General features: G+C 45.1%; 1 protein-coding gene across 1 annotated transcript in view; it reads right to left on the reverse strand.

Moving 5' to 3' along the window:
- Window positions 1-1,098: 1,098 nt before the first annotated feature.
- LOC142310216 (NXPE family member 2-like) overlaps window positions 1,099-19,892 on the reverse strand; it is a 96,678-nt gene continuing 77,884 nt past the window's right edge. The window contains exons 4-5 of the mRNA XM_075347704.1: window positions 12,218-12,436; window positions 1,099-1,634 (exon numbers count right to left, since the gene is read on the reverse strand). Of these exons, the coding sequence (XP_075203819.1) occupies window positions 1,099-1,634; window positions 12,218-12,436 (755 nt within the window). The remainder of the gene's footprint in view (window positions 1,635-12,217; window positions 12,437-19,892) is intronic.

Consider the following 19,892-nt stretch of genomic DNA (forward strand, 5'->3'; position numbering starts at 1 on the left):
TAATGCCAAGCTGGTTACAAAGTGGCTTAAGGATAATAAAGTCAATGTTTTTGGTGTGGCCATCATAAAGCCCTGATCTCAATCCTATTGAAAATGTATTTATGGGCAAAGCTGAAAATGCAGGTGTGAGCAAGGTGACCTACAAATATGGCTCAGTTACACCAGTTCTGTAAGGAGGAATGGGCCCAAATTACTACCAACTATTGTGAGAGTCTTGTTGCAGGATATTCAAAATGTTTGACCCAAGTCATAGGCGGGCTTTGCACACTACGACATCGCAGGTGCGCTGTTGGTGGGGTCAAATTGAAAGTGACGCACATCCGGCATCGCATGCGCCATCGTAGTGTGTAAAGCCTAGATGATACGATTAACGAGCGCAAAAGCGTCGTAATCATATCATCGGTGCAGCGTCGGCGTAATCCATAATTACGCTGACGCGATGGTCCGATGTTGTTCTTCACTCCTGCGGCAGCACACATCGCTGTGTGTGAAGTCGCAGGAGCGAGGAACATCTACCTGCGTCACCGCAGCTTCCGTAGGTTATGCGGAAGGAAGGAGGTGGGCAGGATGTTTACATCCTGCTCATCTCCGCCCCTCCGCTCCTATTGGCTGCCTGCCGTGTGATGTCGCAGTGACGCCGCACGACCCGCCCCCTTAATAAGGAGGCGCCGAGCCAGAGCGACGGTCGCAGGGCAGGTAAGTGCATGTGAAGCCGGCGTAGCGATAATTTTCGCTACGCCAGCTTTCACAAGATATTGTACCTGCGACGGGGGCGGGGACTATCGCGTGCGGTATCGCAGCATCGGCTTGCGATGTCGCAACGTGCAAAGCCCGCCATACAGTTTAAAGGCAATGGTACCAAATTGAAATGAAATGTATGTAAACTTTTGACTTTGCAGAAAGTAATAAAAATGCCTTAAAATATTCTCTCTTTCTCATTATTCTGGCATTTGGCAAATATAAATAATTTTGGTTCCTAATTGATCTAAAGTGGGAAAGGTTTATTTTGAGTCCATGTCAGATAGTGAGAAAAACCAGCAGATGGGTCTTTTTAGATAGTGTATGTAAACTTCTGGCTTCAACCGTTTATTAATATAATTAACAGATGTAAGAAAGAAACAGATTAATTTGATTTTTAATGAATAATTCTTGTGGGTGGACACGGTATGATTCATAGGCCGTTGTCATGTCCCAAGCATCAATTACACCGACGTTAAGTCCCCTGAAGATGTCCTTCACCAAGAGATATTGAACATATCCATGAAAATCACTGAATCGTTCAACATCATTATTCATTTCTCTGGTGTTTTCTGACTTTATGATGACTTTTGTATCCGGGCTTCTTAAAAATAAATTTTCAATTGCTTGGCGTATACTAAGAACTCTTCTTATGAACATGTCAAGAGGAAAAGGTCGGAAATGTTGTCCTACAGTAATGACTATTATAGTGTTAGAACCTCCTCCTATCCGGTCAATTTCACTAGCAATATAGGCATGGTCCTTCACTGAAAAAAAGCTCTGAGTAACGAAGGGGTGTCCATGCTTCTTCCACTGGATGTAAATATGATTTGTCAAATCAAATTCTAAATATGTCCTGTGCACACCGTTTCCATGATTATTATACAACTTAAGTGCTGCAAACAAGAAGAAAAAAGGAATTGATTTTAAAGTCAAAATAATTCATGAAAAGAGATTTTGATATAGAGTTATTGAAGCTAATATTTTTTGATTATTATTAAAATTAACTAAAGTATTATATTTAAAATGCTCTAAAATAGAAATCATATGAATTATAATTCCAAACTTATTTTATTCTTTATTGCTATCGTAACATATTGTTAATAAAAAGCACCACATTCATCTTCATATTATATCTAGAGATGGGCGAATAGTCAAATATTCAAGTTCAAATTCTTTGTTCCGAATAATTTCTATAATGTGTGTTTTCATACCGAAAAACAAACCTGATGCAAGTAAATGGGAAACTCGAATAATTTTCTGGAGGACCTTGAAAGTAGGTCTAGGAGGGCTGTAAAAATGCTGAAATTGATGGAACAGCATGGGGAAGATGTCTGGATGCATTTCTGACTCACATTTGTTTTCTGGGAAAAATTTGTCACAGTATTACAGGGATTAAATCAGGAGAATTATACTTACAGTTTCCCGAAGCTGTCACTTTATGTCTTGGTCCGATTATCAAAGTTCATGAATATGCACTACTTCCCCCGCCAACCCTCTGTAACAAACAGTGTCTGTGATTGGTTGCAGTCCTGCTTCCCCTGTCCACTCTCTGTGCCAGTGTCTGTGATTGGTTGCCCTCACAGTAGCTGCCTACATCCCACAGTGGACTATAAAAATATATAAAAAATTGGAAACAATAGCAGGGTCTCTCAAATTGTTATATCTAGCGCAGATAAAGCAAATAGCTACAGGCTGCAGCCCCAAGCTGTGCACGTTATCTTGGCTTTGTAGCAAAATACAAAGACCCCCATGAGTTTTCTTTTTAAATGATTTAAATAAATAATTTAAAAAAAAGGCGTTCAGTCCCCCCTCCCCATATTTGATACCCAGCCAAGATAAAGCCAATAGAGGCTGGTATTCTCTATGAGACACACCTATTACTGAGCTGTGACCTCAGGTGAAATTATTAAACTCAATGCTGGATTACCAGACTAGGCTATGTGTATACGTTCAGTATCTGGTTCCACACATTTCTGAGCCGCATCTGCATCTCTTGACAAAAAGATACTCCAATACCTCATGCATTTTGATGCTGTCTCGATGCATTTTTTTGTCAGGAGCTGTAAGTTTGGTGTAGAAATATCTGCAACCAATTTCTAAATGTGCACACATCGCCTAATCCAGAATGGAATTCACTTGAGGTCACAGCTGGGGAACTATGGAAACCCTAGTTGTGACCTCTGGTGAACTCAGTGACATCACCGTTCACAGCAATGAATGGTCACGTTTTGCAATGTGACCACGCATTGCGTCATCTGCTATATAAGAGCAAGGATGTTTTGGGGGTTTTAAATTTGGAGAAAGAGGCTGTTTTTCTTGTTTTGTTTTTCTTCTTAATGAATGGATTTTTCTCTGTGTTTTGTGCTTATTTCTTTTGACTTACAGGTGTTATGAATGTCGTCTGTGTGGGTGCTGTTTTGGAGTTCCCTCTAGTGGCCAGGAATGGTAGTGAAGCTGAGTCTGAGTCTGTGACTCAGACAGGTGTCAGCGTTAATTGGGAATTAAGGACGTCCTATTGCAGATAAGCTTGGTGAATATAGGAGAGCACTTTTTGCCTTGCTGGTGCCGGTGATAGTTGAATTTTCCTCAGTCTCTGAACCTGGCTTGGAGTTTTGTTCTTCCCTTTTTTCCTGTGCAAGACCTCTGCAGATAAGTTTGCAAGCTTTTGCTTTGCTTCCTGGTTTACACCTTAGGGTGTGTGTTTTTCTTTTTGTTTTTTTGGAATCTGTTTTCTTGCAGGTGAAGATTTGTTTTTCTAGTTTGGTGAGCATGGGGGTTCCCCCTTTGCTACCTTTTCTGCAAGAAAAGGGAGACTCTCCCTGTCAAACTTGATTATTTGCACTTTTGTATTTTTGTGTTCTTTTTGGTATTTTGTTCTCCCATTATTTACAAGAGTACCTGATATAGTAGGGGTGAGGTCGTTCGACCTCCAGGGCCAATTTTACTATCAGGAGTTTGGTATTTTTCTGCAGGGTGTTGTACTGACCGCAATCAGTTTCCTTTTCTTTCCTTTGTATCTAGGTAGTCGGGCCTCACCTTTGCTAAATCTATTTTTCCTATCTGTGTATCGTGTTTTCCTACATCACCGTAATCTTTATATTTCGGAGACTGGCTATTACTTTGGGGACTTTTCTGAGGCAAGGTAGATTTCCTCATTCCTATCTGTGAGGTGTAGCTCACAGTATGATATCTTTCAGTTTTGACAATTCATAGCTGTGATTATATTACCTTATATTACCTTATATTACCCCGATTACTATGGCACCAGGGCAATCAGGTTTGCACATCTAATGAATACGACATTTCTGTGGCTGCTGCAGGCTGCTATTTTTTAAGCTGGGAGGGCCTAGTAACCATGGGCCTTACCAACCTGAGAATACCAGCCCCCAGCTGCTTAGCTAGGTATAAAAATTTGGGGAAGGACCTCCAAAATTTTTTATTTATTTAAATATTTTTAAAAAACGCATGGGGTCCCTCGTATTTTGGTACACAGCTAAGATAACGTGCACAGCTGGGGGCTGCAGCCTATAGCCGTCAGCTTTATCTGCGCCGGGTAACAAAATACGGGGGACCTGACGCAATTTTTTCTAATTATTTATTTATTTTTGCTGCCAACCAATCAGAGACGCCAGCCCAGAGGGTGGGTGAGGAAAGCAGCCACTCAGAGACACTGTTATAGAGTGTGCATATTCATGAACTTTAATGATCAGACCAGGAAGCAGTGTGACAGTTGCGGGGAACTGTAAGTATTCTTCTTCTGCTTTAATGACTACAAGTAATTTTTTTTAACTTCACTGCACCTCCCAATTACAGTAATGCCAGTAGCAAAGATGGCTCTGGCATTATTGTGATTGGCAAGCAATCCCTGCATGTTTAGTGGGTGAAAATCAGGTGCAGGGAGGAGAATTGAAAATTACAATGCAAGGAGCAAAATGCTTGACGAGTAATGGATATCGCAAATACCGTAATATTCGTGCAAGTAACGAATAGTGCCAAGTATATTTGCTCATCGCTAATTATACGTATCACTTATATGGAGAATATCTAGTTGTGGCCATTTCAGTTTCACTATACTTACTTAATAGAGTTGAGCGCGGTTCGTGGTTCTCCAGTTCGCGGCTTGAGTGATTTTGGGGGCTGTTCTAGATCGAACTAGAACTCGAGCTTTTTTGCAAAAGCTCGATAGTTCTAGATACGTTCGAGAACGGTTCTAGCAGCAAAAAGCAGGGCTTTTTACAGCTACAGTGTGCAGGAGCCATCGCTGGCAGCCTGCCAGAAGCTGGTAACCAAGATAAACATCGGGTATCCAACCAAAGCGCTTTGGTTAGTAACCCAATGTTTATCCTAGTTACGTGCAGGAAGCCCACACTTCCCCGCTCAGCTCACTCCGCCCCCTCCTGCCCGCGGCATGTACACACGTACACACACACACACACACACACACACACTGTGCACACATGGCCCCGCTCGGCTTACCTGCGGTAATGAATTCCCGCCATCCCGACCTCAGCGCTGTCACTGTCCTCCATGGCCGCCGCTTGTCACATCACCTTCTCTCGCTTCCGACCCGAGACTGACTAGCGGTGACGTCACGGGCCTCTCGCGATACTTGGCTGTGAAGGCGGCGGTCATTGAACTCAGTGACAGGTGCTGTCGGCAGTGCAGGAGATCAGCGCAGGTAATGTACCTCGCTGACAGCAGCACTTGTCATCCCCTGCAGTGACCTGGGCTGACCCATTGATGTTAGCTCAGGTCACTGCACTGCTCTTCCAGCCAATGGGGAACATTCTGCTCTTCATTGACTGGGACAGTGTGGATCATCATGGCAACCCCTTGGATTACACAAGACCTGGATTTGTTTTTCTTTCTAATAAATTGGTTAAAGAGGGAATGTTTTGGGGAGTGTTTTTTCAAATAAAAACTAGGGGGAACCCTACGTCATTTTTGTTTTTTCATTTTTTTGGCTAAATACAAAGCTAAGCACCCCTTAGTGCCACATGAAAGGCACCAAAGGGTGCAAAATTACAAAATGCAGGAGAGTGGGACATTATGTGTCTTTCTGCCATTATAATGACAGAAAAGACTGATATGAAGTGCACAAGCACAAGAAAATCACCAGAGCGCTCTACACTGTGAAAAGCAGTAGAAAATGGCACTGGAGTGAACATGTGACCGCCTCATGTAGGATGAAGCTATGGATCCTGGGTAAATTTATGCATTTACCCTCCTTCAGTTTTTTTGCAGTACACAAAAAAAACGGAAGGCACACCGATGACAAACAGATAACATACGGACCGTCTACGGAACGGAAACGGATGCCACACAGATGCACCCGTGAAATAAAACTGACTAGTTTTTGCAGACCGCAAAAATGGATCGGTCGTGTTAATGTAGCCTTATTCTGATCTGCCGTTTATAAACAGCAGGCAGAAATAAGTGAATAACGCCCCCCAGCGTCAGAAAATCTCCGGGGTTTCAGGGCTAGCTGAGACCCTGGAGATCATGATTCAGGACGGTTTTTCCGGTCCCCGCTCACGTGATCACAGGTATACACCGTACACCGATGATCACGTTACAGTAAATGACAGCGCCGGTAAAAAATTATTTATCTCCCATCTGGCATGAACAAACACTTCTTCTCCACTTCTTCTCCACTTCTCCACTTTTTCTCCACTTCTCCACTTCTCCACTTCTTCTCCACTTTTTCTCCACTTTTTCTCCACTTTTTCTCCACTTCTTCTTCACTTCTTCTCCATTTTTTCTCCACTTTTTCCTCCACTTTTTCTCCATTTTTTCTCCACTTTTTCTCCACCTCTTCTCCACTTTTTCTCCACCTTTTCTCCACTTTTTCTCCACTTTTTCTCCACTTTTTCTCCACTTTTTCTACATTTTTTTCTCCACTTTTTCTCCACTTTTTCTCCACTTTTTCTCCATTTTTTCTCCACTTTTTCTCCACTTGTTCTCCATTTTTTCTCCACTTTTTCTCCATTTTTTCTACATTTTTTCTCCACTTTTTCTCCATTTTTTCTCCACTTCTTCTCCACTTTTTCTCCACCTTTTCTCCACTCTTTCTCCATTTTTTCTCCACTTTTTCTACATTTTTTTTCCACTTTTTCTCCACTTTTTCTCCATTTTTTCTCCACTTTTTCTCCATTTTTTCTCCACTTTTTCTACATTTTTTTCTCCACTTTTTCTCCATTTTTTCTCCACTTTACTCCATTTTTTCTCCACTTTTTCTCCACTTTTTTTCAACTTTTTCTCCATTTTTTCTCTACTTTTTCTACATTTTTTTCTCCACTTTGTCTCAATTTTTTCTCCACTTTTTCTCCACTTTTCTCCATTTTTTCTCCACTTTTTCTCCACTTTTTTTCAACTTTTTCTCCATTTTTTCTCCACTTTTTCTCCACTTTTTCTCCACTTTTTCTCCACTTTTTCTCTACCTTTTCTCCACTTTTTCTACATTTTTTCTCCACTTTTTCTACATTTTTTTCTCCACTTTTTCTCCACTTCTTCTCCACTTTTTCTCCACCTTTTCTTCACTTTTTCTCCATTTTTTCTCCACTTTTTCTCCACTTTTTCTCCGTTCTTTTTCTATGGTCGGTCTACCCATCTGCCATGCATAGTGTAGCTCTACACCTACTGCACATGTTACTTTATGATTGACATCTCTTTCGTACCAGAGCTGTCTAAGCCTACTCTGACCCCATATTTGTCATTACTATATTGTCCTTGTACTGTATTATGACATTTGTATCATGTGTTTCATTTCTTGCTGTGTTGCAATTTTTTTGCTGCATCCCAATTGTACCTCTACATTGTTCGAGTTTATGTTATTGTTCTCTCACTCTTATGTGATACTGATTATTGTCATTTTTCATGATTACATGCAGATAAGTCCAATCTGACGAAGGCTCAGGCCGAAATGTCATTTGTAACTTGTTTTTGACAAAAACATATATGCTTATGAAAAAAATGTTTTTCTTAATATGGACCAATAAAGAGTGATTTTGCATTACTATCCATTGTGACTTACTGACTTAGTCTGGGAGATTTAGAGTGCCGAGGTTATTCACTAATTTTATCTATTATTACCTCTGAACACCTATATACCAGTGAGCAGAGCTTCCTCTATAGTAGTTCTCCTGATTAGGCATGCCCTTACCTCATGAGCAGGGCATTGCAGCTTTGGTAGCAACCATTACGACATGGACTCTGCTGCTGTGGACCCGGGGAGAGTGAGTGCAGATTCATTGCACCAACACTCCTCACATGAAGGGTCCGCACTCCTAGAAAATGGGGGATACGTTCCCTGAGTGTCTCCCTCCCATATTCTAGACGGTCCAGAGTCGTCGTGGGACCCCTTTATTTTTTTTCCTACAGTAAATTGGTGAAAGAGGAAATGTTTTGGGGACTGTTTTTTCAAATAAATTTCTTTTGTCGATTTTTTTTTTTTGTTAGTACTGACAGTTTATGATGTTGGGTATCTAGTGGATGCGCCACGTCTGGGGTACCTGCGGCCTGCTATTTTTAGGCTGTGAAGGCCCAATAACTATGGACCTTCCCACCCTGAGAATACCAGACCACAGCTGTCCGCTTTACCTTGGCTGGTGATCCAATTTGGGGGGGACCCTACTTTTATTGTGTAATTATTAATATTTATAAAATAATTATAAAAAAGAGCCTGAGGGGACCTCCACATTGGATCCCCAACCACGGTAAAGCTGCCTGCTGTGGTTTTCAGGCTACAGCCGTCTGCTTTACCCTAGCTGGCTATCAAAAATGGGGGGACCCAACGTCATTTTTTTTTAACTATTTTTTAAATAGAAAAAATTAATGGGCTTCCCTGTATTTTGATTGCCAACCAAGGTAACGGCAGGCATATGGGGGTGGCAACCCATAGCTGTCTGCTTTATCTGCGCTGAAAATCAAAAATACCGCGGAGCGCTACGTCATTTTTTTAAAGATTTATTTTTACAGCACTGTGATGTCCAGCAATCAAAATACAGGGAAGCCCATTTTGTTTTTAGTTATTTAAATAAATAATTAAAAAAATATATATATGGGCTCCCGCTGCATTTTTTGTATTGCTAGCTAAGGGTAATCCAAGCAGCTACTGGCTGCTAACCCCCACTGCTTGGTGTTACCTTCACTGGCAATGGAAAATCCAGGGAAGCATTTTTTATTTTTTTTGCCAAAAAACTACAAAAAAAGGACGTGAGCTTCGCCATATTTTTGTATGCTAGCCAGGTATAGCAGGCAGGTGCTGGAAGAGTTGGATACAGCGCCAGAAGATGGCGCTTCTATGAAAATGCCATTTTCTGAGGCGGCTGCAGACTGCAATTCGCAGCAGTGGGGCCCAGAAAGCTCAGGCCAACCTGTGGTGCGGATTCCAATCCCCAGCTGCCTAGTTATACCTGGCTGGACACAAAAATGGGGCGAAGCCTACGTCATTTGTTTTCTAATTATTTCATGAAATTCATGAAATAATAAAAAAAGGGCTTCCCTTTATTTTTGGTTCCCAGCCGGGTACAAATAGGCAACTGGGGGTTGGGGGCAGCCGTACCTGCCTGCTGTACCTGGCTAGCATACAAAAATATGGCGAAGCCCACATAATTTTTTCAGGGGGCAAAAAACTTCTGCATACAGTCCTGGATGGAGTATGCTGAGCCTTGTAGTTCTGCAGCTGCTGTCTGTCTGTATGGAGAAGAGCAGACAGCAGCTGCAGAACTACGAGGCTCAGCATACTCCATCCAGGACTGAATGCAGACGTTTTTTGCCCCCTGAAAAAATTATGTGGGCTTCGCCATATTTTTGTATGCTAGCCAGGTACACCAGGCAGGTACGGCTGCCCCCAACCCCCAGTTGCCTATTTGTACCCGGCTGGGAACCAAAAATAAAGGGAAGCCCTTTTTTTATTATTTCATGAATTTCATGAAATAATTAGAAAACAAATGACGTAGGCTTCGCCCCATTTTTGTGTCCAGCCAGGTACAACTAGGCAGCTGTGGATTGGAATCCGCAGCACAGGTTAGCCCGAGGTTTCTGGGCGCCTCTGCTGCGATTTGCAGTCCGCAGCCGTCCCAGAAAATGGCGCTCTCATAGAAGCGCCATCATCTGGCGCTGTATCCAACTCTTCCAACAGCCCTGGAGCCGGGTGGCTTGTTGGGTAATCATGAGTTAATACTGGCTTTGTTTTACTAGCCAGTATTAAGCCAGAGATTCTTAATGTCAGGCACGTTTGACCCGGCCATTAAGAATCTCCAATAAAGGGTTAAAAAAAAGACACCACACAGAGAAAAAATACTTTAATAGAAATAAATACACAGACACATTAGAGACTCCATCTTTATTACCCCCTGTCAGCCCTCCACGATCCATGGTCTTCTGTTTTTCTCATTCAACAAATGCAGCTCTGCTACATCACTGCTGCATGGGGGAAGACGCTGCTTCCCGTGGAGCATTCACTCCATGAAAGCTGCACGAGAAGCAGCGTGCAGCCTTCACTCCATGAGTGATCAGTGCTGCTAGCGGTAACAGCGGTAACGCTGACAGACGCGTTACTATAGCAATGGTGCTCCCGGAGCCGCGGTTAGCGGTGACGCCACCGCTAACTGCGTTGCTATGGCAACGGTGATCTCCGTTAATGACCGGCTGTGTCAGCCGGTCCCTAACGGAGCGGGGAGTCGACCGTGTGCTAGAGCATGTCGCCGGTACACGGCGATACACAAATGTGCAACGTGTACCGGAGAGATGCACTCGCAGGTCCTACATGACGCGTCATAGTCATGTGACCAGTCTGTAGCCAATGAGATAATAGCCACGTGACTGGTCACATGGCTATTTTGACGTCACGATAGGTCCTGCATCTCTGCTGGCAGTGCCAGGCACCGGGAGGATTCAGCGATCATCGGATGGAATAGCGGCAGGAGACAGAGTGCAGGAGGGATCGCGGGGACCGGTAAGTGTTATGGCAATGTTTATTAACTGTATGTGTACATTTATAATGCATTTTTATGTGTTTGTGATTGCCTCCCATGATAGCCTATTGGTTCGAGTTCGGTTCGTCGAACGTTCGACGAACCGAACTCGAACGGGACCTCGGCTCGGCGAACCAACCTCGAGCCGAACCGCGACCGGTTCGCTCAACTCTATTACTTAACAGTAAGTACATGTATTAGTTCCTTTACTGGGTGCAGCAGTTATGACACAATCAGAGTTTTCAGATGTAGCAGAGCTTAGGGGTACTTCTCACATAGCGAGATCGCTAGCGAGATCGCTGCTGAGTCACGTTTTTTGTGACGCACCAGTGACCTCATTAGCGATCTCGCTCTGTGTGACACTGAGCAGCGACCTGGCCCCTGCTGTAAGATCGCTGCTCGTTACACACTGCTCTGGTTCATTTTTTGGACGTTGCTCTCCCGCTGTGAAGCACACATCGCTGTGTGTGACAGCAAGAGAGCAACGATCTGAATGTGCAGGGAGCAGGGAGCCGGCATCTGGCAGCCTGCGGTCAGCTGTAACCAAGGTAAATATCGGGTAACCAAGAAGCCCTTTGCTTGGTTACCTGATATTTACCTTTAAGCGGTTTGCTTATTAACCCGATGTGTACCCTGGCTAGGAGTGCAGGGAGCCACCGCTAAGTGGTGTGTGCTGGTAACAAAGGTAAATATCGGGTAACCAAGCTCTTGGTTACCCGATATTTACCTTAGTTACCAAGTGCAGCGTCGCTTCCACGCGTCGCTGCTGGCGGGGGGATGGTCATGAGACAGCTACTCCCAGCAATGATAATTTCCAAGTGTTAAAACCTTCACTGTAAGTAAACAACAGTACTCAGTTTAATAAAGGACACATCACTGAATCTGTGTTATAGCCCCTATCTCCTGCTGATATCAGATTAAAAAGCAAAAACTTGCTGATAGATTCCTTTTAATTTACTGAGCTGGCACAATCTCTATATCACCTGTCCCCAGGATTACTTGCTATGAGTCTGACTGCTGGAGGCGCACTGATCCCATGAACAAGTTTCAGAAAAGGTCACATTAGGATGTAGCAATGTATTCAGAGGCACACTACTCTCTCCATTCATTGTCTACGGAGATCATCAAGGGCTATTCACTTGTGATCAGTGCGGGCTCCCAATAGTTTGTTCTCGAGCAGTCATTAAATTATCAGCTACTTTTTTTTAAATGCTGACGAAAAAATATATAAAATAGTGAGTATAATTTTGTGAAGTTGCTATGAATCATAAAGACACATACTGTATGTTAATGGTTTGTTCGTTAAAATTGTCAAAATGACAAGACTTGCCGCTTTGAGTTCTAGGAACTTTGATTTGGATGTGGATTCCTCCACACCTCATTTATAATATTTATTTAACTGGTCATAGGAGGATATTCTTCAAGCTCTTTAAGCTTCATCTGAATATATATATAAAGCATAATCAGGGGATAAAAGAATACAGTAACATCATACATACTCTTTATGATTTTCGGGAAGTACTCAATCCACAGACGAAGAGTTGAATCTCCCATTAGGTATATCATTTTGTTAGCAAGACATGATGATATATGAGTGAAGGGTTCAGAGGTTGATAAGTTACAGTATATTGGAAACCATTGTCTTTTAAAGAAATATCCACTGGGAAAAGTAGGATGCATCCCAATTTGACATTTTGTTAACACTTTTCTTGAACGATCTGTAAAATGCATTTACGAGAAAAAAAATTTTTTAGCATTGTTTCCTAAAATTTCATGCTCAGAAATGAAAACTTATCCACTTTAACAGTACTGCAAGTAGAACACCAACAATATAATAAAGGTCTGGCTTTCCAGCCAAGACAATAATTAAATTCAAGGACCAGTAGGGGAATCCTATGGCTAATGCACTTCATCCATATCATGTAAAAGCTGTAATTTAATATAATAGTCATACCAAAATTTTATGGAGAAGGTTGCAGTCATACACAGGAATACAAACTCGTTGAAGTTAACCCTTTAGTGACCAGGGACTTTTTCATCATTGCAATTTCATTTTTTTCTCCCCATATTTCTTGGGCCATAACTTTTGATTTTCCATCAACATGACATACAAGAGGTTGTTTTTTTTTGTGCTACAATCTGCGATTTGTATGACGTCATTGATTTTAAAATATAATGCACTAAAAATGGAATAGATAAAATGATGAAAAAAAACACAATTCCACTATATATATTGTGAGGTAGCGTCGTCGGCTGCGCTGCAGAAGACACGGGATCCAGGCACCAAGGTTCACAGCACACGGTTTATTATCCAAAGAACAAGTCCACAATAGTACATATGTGCCTTTCCGGCAGAGAACTCAGGGAGATGTGATCACTCCCTCACACCCGGCACACCTGTCCTCGTTCCTGTTTCCTTTTAACCCTTCCTGAAGCCTGTAGGGAAACAGCATTAACCCCGGAGTGGAGTTGCTTTCTATCATGGAGTGAGCACAACCGGGGTGAGACATACCGGCCGTCATAGATAACCCCGGTCACAGTCTCACATACCCCCCCCCTCAGTTCAAGTGTGCGGGGTTGAACTCCTGCCATCAAACACGGGCCGCGGGACAAGGCATCGGCGTTGCCCTGCAACCTACCGGCCCGGTGTTCAACCGTAAACCGGAAGTTCTGTAGAGAAAGGAACCACCGGGTAACCCGGGCATTCCGTTCCTTGGCGGACCTCATCCAGACCAGTGGAGAGTGATCCGTCACCAAGCGAAACTGCCGTTCCAGCAGGTAATAGCGTAGGGACTCCAAGGCCCACTTGATCGCCAGGCACTCCTTCTCCACTACGCTATAATTCCGCTCGGGAGGGGTGAGCTTCCTACTCAAGAAGGTGACGGGGTGTTCCTCCCCCTGAACCACCTGAGACAGCACTGCCCCCAGGCCGACCTCCGAGGCGTCAGTCTGTACTATGAACTCCTTCCGGAAATCAGGGTTGACCAGAACGGGCTGTCCGCACAGGACCTCCTTCAGGGCCCGGAAGGAGTCCTCGGCCTGCGGAGTCCAGCGCACCATGACGGACTTCTTGCCTTTGAGAAGGTCCGTCAAGGGGGCTGATAGTCCCACAAAATCTTTTACAAACCTCCTGTAGTACCCCACGATACCCAGGAAGGCCCTAACCTGCTTCGTGGTCAGGGGTCTAGGCCACTTCTGGATCGCCTCAACCTTGTTAATTTGGGGCTTAATCACTCCTTGGCCTATCACGTAGCCCAAGTAGCGGGCTTCCGTGAGTCCCAATGCACATTTCTTGGGATTGGCTGTCAATCCGGCTGTTCGAAGCGCGTCCACCACCGCTTGTACCTGTTCCAAGTGGGTCTGCCAATCGGAGCTGTAAATAATGATGTCATCCAGGTACGCTGATGCATACGCCTGGTGGGGTTCCAGCACTAAGTCCATCAACCTCTGGAACGTGGCCGGAGCGCCATGTAACCCAAAAGGCAAGACAACATAGTGGAAGAGACCCTCTGGCGTAACAAAAGCGGTTTTCTCCTTGGCGGACTCCGTCAGTGGCACCTGCCAGTACCCCTTGGTCAGGTCGAGAGTGGTAAAATATCGCGCCTGTCCCAGCCTATCAATCAGCTCATCCACCCGGGGCATGGGGTAGAGATCGAACTTGGATATTTCGTTCAATCTCCTAAAGTCATTGCAGAACCTTAAGGAGCCATCGGGTTTTGGTATTAGGACAATCGGACTAGCCCATTCACTCCGGGATTTTTCAATGACCCCCAGGCGTAACATTGTCTTTACTTCCTCCGATATGGCTTGTCGTCGAGCCTCCGGTACCCGGTATGACTTCAGGCGTACCTTCAGGTGGGGCTCGGTGACAATATCATGTCGTATCAGACTGGTCCTACCGGGCAGCTCAGAGAAGACATCGGGGTTCTGCTGAACCAACTGTCTGGCCTCTCGCCTCTGTTGCTTGGTGAGGGCTTCTCCAATCCTTACTTCCGGTTCGTCCTCTCCGGAGGTCGCTGGAGCCGGATGTGAACGACCCGAAGAGGAGGGAGATGGGGAGAAAACAGCCATCAGGCTTTCCCGTTCCTGCCAAGGTTTTAATAAGTTGACATGGTATATTTGTTCAGGTTTCCGCCTACCGGGCTGCAATACTTTATAGTTAACCACCCCGACTCTTTCCTTTATCTCGTAGGGGCCGTGCCACTGAGCCAGGAATTTACTCTCCGCCGTGGGGATCAATACCAACACCCGATCCCCGGGATTAAAGGTCCGCACGGTGGCTTGTCTATTGTAGCGGCCGCTTTGCGCGGCCTGAGCCTCCTGTAAATGCTCCTTCACAATTGGCATGACCGCGCTTATGCGGTTCTGCATACCCAAAATGTGTTCAATCACACTTTTATGGGGGGTGGGCTCCTGCTCCCAGGTTTCTTTTGCCAGGTCCAACAATCCCCGGGGATGTCGCCCGTATAACAATTCAAAAGGCGAAAACCCCGTGGATGCCTGTGGCACCTCTCGTATGGCAAACATCAAATAGGGAAGCATCATATCCCAGTCTTTCCCGTCTTTGGAAATCACCCTTTTGAGCATGGTTTTCAGGGTTTTATTGAATCGTTCCACTAAACCATCCGTCTGAGGATGATACACAGACGTACGCAACTGCTTGATCTGGAGTAGCCGGCATAGCTCTTTGGTCACTTTAGACATGAATGGGGTCCCCTGATCCGTAAGGATCTCCTTGGGCAACCCCACCCGGCAGAACACAGCAAACAACTCCCGAGCTATAAGCTTTGCTGCAGTATGTCTGAGAGGTATCGCCTCGGGATACCGGGTGGCATAGTCAACGATCACTAGGATATGCTGGTGCCCTCGAGCAGACTTTACGAGGGGCCCCACCAGATCCATCCCTATCCGTTCAAAAGGGACTTCTATAATGGGTAACGGTACCAACGGACTGCGAAAGTGGGTCAGGGGTGCGGTAAGCTGACACTCCGGGCAGGTTTCGCAGAACCGTTTTACCTCCCCAAAGACCCCGGGCCAATAGAACCTTTGTAATATTCGCTCCTGCGTTTTCTTGACCCCTAGGTGACCACTCATCAGGTGTTTATGAGCCAAGTCGAGGACCCGCCGGCGATACGGCTGGGGTACCACCAACTGCTCTACCCCTACGCCCCGAATTTCATCTACCCGGTAGAGTAAATCCTGCTTAAGAGCGAAATGGGGGTATCTTACCTGGGCACCAGGCAGCTGTGCCACCCCGTCAACTACTGTCACCCGACTCCGGGCATGTATTAATGTAGGGTCCTGGAGTTGGGCTGTCCCAAACGTATCCGGGGACGCCTCCAACTCCGGGATGGGCTCGACCGTCTCAGCCTCTCCTGCCAATACCTCTAGGGGCGACCTGTCAGGTTCACATCCTGTCCCTATCATTGGGACCCCTACGGCAGGCGTCCCGGATTCAGGACTGTAGGGCTCAGGTCCCGGACTGACCAATATCTGAGGGGACTTAGGAGGTCCCTTCCATAAAGTCAAAAAATAGGGCAGATCCCTTCCTAGGATCACATCATAGGGAAGAGTATTAATAAGTCCCACCTCATGTTGCACCTGACCGCAAGGTGCTGTGATGGTGACTATCCCTGTGGGATAGTCTCGGCGGTCCCCATGTATGCAAACCACCCCCACGGTACGTCCGGTGGCCTTTACTTTAGCCCTTAGGGTTGATCGCACAAGGGTCACTAAGCTTCCGGAATCCAACAAGCCTGTAACCGGACATCCATTCACCTGAATTTGGCACAAGTGGGGCTCAGTCTCTGGGTAGACCAGGTCAGCGGTACACACCACCTGAGCATACATTGAACCCCGCCGGGTAACCCCACAATCCATGGGCTCCGTGGTGAGTGGACACTGGGCTTCCATATGTCCCACCCGCTGGCACCGCCAACATCTAATAGGGAAGGACACCCCCTTGACGAGTTGTCGTTTAGGGTACATAGTTTTCCGGACCTCAGGGACGGAGGGTGCGGCCTCAGACGGGACGGTAGCGGACTCCCGCACCGGTGTCAGCGGTGGGTCCTTGGCCCTAGGCTTGGAGGGGCCGGACCGACGGGCGGTACGCAAAGTCTCAGTGTCCCGTATCAAGTCCTGCGTAGCCACATGCCGCTCTACCAGGCATACTAATTGGTCCAGGGTACTTGGGCCGCCCTGTCCAACCCACCGTTGAATGGTGACGGGTAAAGTGCGTACAAAACGGTCAACAACTACCCTTTCTACCATTTGCGCCGGGCTCAGAGTGTCAGGCTGCAACCACTTTTTTACGAGATGCAACAAGTCATAGGCCTGGGAGCGTACAGGTTTGGCTTCCTCAAAGAACCACTGATTTACCCGCTGAGCCCGTACATAGGTATTCACCCCCAACCGAGCCAGTATTTCGGCTTTTAGGGTCACATAGTCAATGGCGTCCTCGGTACAGAGGTCCAGGTACGCTTTTTGGGGTTCCCCCGTCAGATAGGGTGACAATACCTCAGCCCACTGCGGGGTCGGCAGCTTTTCCCGCTCGGCCACCCGCTCAAACACCGCCAGGAACGCTTCCACATCATCACCCGGGGTCATCTTTTGCAACGCTTGTCTCACCGCTTTCCGGACGCTGCCGTCGTCACTCGGTCCCTGGGTTGTTGCTGCCGGTCCGGCACGGATCGACTTGGCCAGGAGAACCATCTGTTCTTGGTGCCTTTTTTCCTGCAATTGCAAGGCTTGCTGCTGACGTGCATTGGCCTGATCCATCTGTTCTTGGAATTTTTTTTCCTGCACTTGCAAGGATTGGAGCAGGTGTGCATTGGTTTGTTGCTGCTGTGCATTAGCCTGTTGCTGCTGTGCATTAGCCTGAGCCAAATGCTTTATTATGTCCTCCATGGCGTCGCCGGGTTTGGGCTGTAGTATAGCCGCTCGAATCCAGGACATGCGCCTGGGTCACTAGGGATGGATGCTACACCTCACCGGCTGTCATGCCCGCCGATTCTCCACCATATGTGAGGTAGCGTCGTCAGCTGCGCTGCAGAAGACACGGGATCCAGGCACTAAGGTTCACAGCACACGGTTTATTATCCAAAGAACAAGTCCACAATAGTACATATGTGCCTTTCCGGCAGAGAACTCAGGGAGATGTGATCACTCCCTCACACCCGACACACCTGTCCTCGTTCCTGTTTCCTTTTAACCCTTCCTGAAGCCTGTAGGGAAACAGCATTAACCCCGGAGTGGAGTTGCTTTCTATCATGGAGGGAGCACAACCGGGGTGAGACATACCGGCCGTCATAGATAACCCCGGTCACAGTCTCACAATATATATATATATATATATATATATATATATATATATTTTATTTTTTTTTTATTTTTTTCCATAGCATTCACTGTAATATTAACATCTGGAATTTCTTTAAAAATTATTGTCCAGGTCAGTGTGATTACGGCAATACTAAACTTGTATTGATTTATTTCTATTTAAAGTGTAACTGTCATTTAAATTTTAATATCACAAATCAATAGAAGACATTAAAATAAGAAACTTTGTAATAGATCTTATCAGACAAATTTGCTTCTTTCTCTGTCAGAATTGATAAGTTATTATCAAAATTCTCAATTCTTAGTTAAAATCTGTATTCAGTGAGGACTTTTCTAGTACTAAGATAGGAGATGTTGGTGAGGTCATGAAAGATTACTGATGTTAGCGCCTATGGGAAAATCCATGGTTGGGTAACCTATGGAACCTCAGTCTAGGAACTTTCTCAGTACGAGACTCCACAGGAATCGATTAGTCTCATGGGACATTGGATTGTCATTGGACAATAAAAATTTTTTATTTAATAAATTGGTGAACAAGGGCATGTGAGGGAGTCTTTATTCAAATAAAATATTTTATTCCAGTGATTTTTTTTTAACCATTTACTTGCCGAGTTAGTATTGGGGTATCTGATAGACGCCCACCCATTGCTAACCTCTGGGCTTAATGTCGGCTGTCAACTCACAGCTGACATCAACCCCATGTAATGGATGTGCCACTTCTGGGGCAGCTGCGAGATGCTATTTTAGTCTGGGAAGGCCAAAAAACCTTTGCCCTTCCCACCATGATAATACGAGCCCCAAGCGGTCTGCCTTGACTGGTTATCAAAAAGGAAAGTGACCCCATGCTTTATTTGTAATAATTTATCTAAATAATTTAAAAAAAATGGCCTAGGATCCCCTCTATTTAATCAGCCAATATAAAGCAGCCCACTGGGGGTTGCAACTCGTAGTTGTCGGTTTTATCCTTGCTTATTATGAAAAATAAAGTGGGGTGGGAGCCCACGTCATTTTTTTTTTCAAGTGGTGCGCCGCCCAATCACAGCCATACCAATAGCTGAGATGGAAGTGATGGGGTCGGAAGTCCCTAAACTGGAAAAAGTATTTCAAAAGATTCTTTATGATATGGTAATGACTATGAGCACAAAGACTAATCACAAGGGCATTAGTTTCTGCGATCATTCCACCCTCTTAGCATGTTAGCACTCCCAAACATGCTATTCAATGCCCACTACCCAGTGTCATCATTGGCACTGATGTGGGTACCTATGTCCATTGCACTGCCTCTGTTGGGCATAGGGTCAGTGCACATGATCAATAGTGTCCGCACTTCCGGTCATGCGCATTAGACTTTTCTGAAGCCAGGATGCGTACACTTGGCTTCATAGTTTGCATGACCAGAAGTGCGGTCAGGTATGTGTGTCATTGCCAATGATGACGCCGGGCAGTGGGCATTGAAAAGCCATGTGGGCGTGCTAACATGCGAAGAGGGTGGAATGAGCGCAGGTACTAACGCCCTTGCGACTAGTCACTGCACTCATTAGCATATCATACAGTATCTTTAGGAATAGTTTTTCTAAAGATCTCTTTATATACAGTGCCTACAAGTAGTATTCAACCCCCTGCAGATTTAGCAGGTTTGATAAGATGCCAATAAGTTAGAGCCTGCAAACTTCAAACAAGAGCAGGATTTATTAACAGATGCATAAATCTTACAAACCAACAAGTTATGTTGCTCAGTTAAATTTTAATAAATTTTCAACATAAAAGTGTGGGTCAATTATTATTCAACCCCTAGGTTTAATATTTTGTGGAATAACCCTTGTTTGCAATTACAGC

This window comes from Anomaloglossus baeobatrachus, chromosome 5 (genome assembly GCF_048569485.1).
Source record: "Anomaloglossus baeobatrachus isolate aAnoBae1 chromosome 5, aAnoBae1.hap1, whole genome shotgun sequence".
NCBI classification, from domain to species: Eukaryota; Metazoa; Chordata; class Amphibia; order Anura; family Aromobatidae; genus Anomaloglossus; species Anomaloglossus baeobatrachus.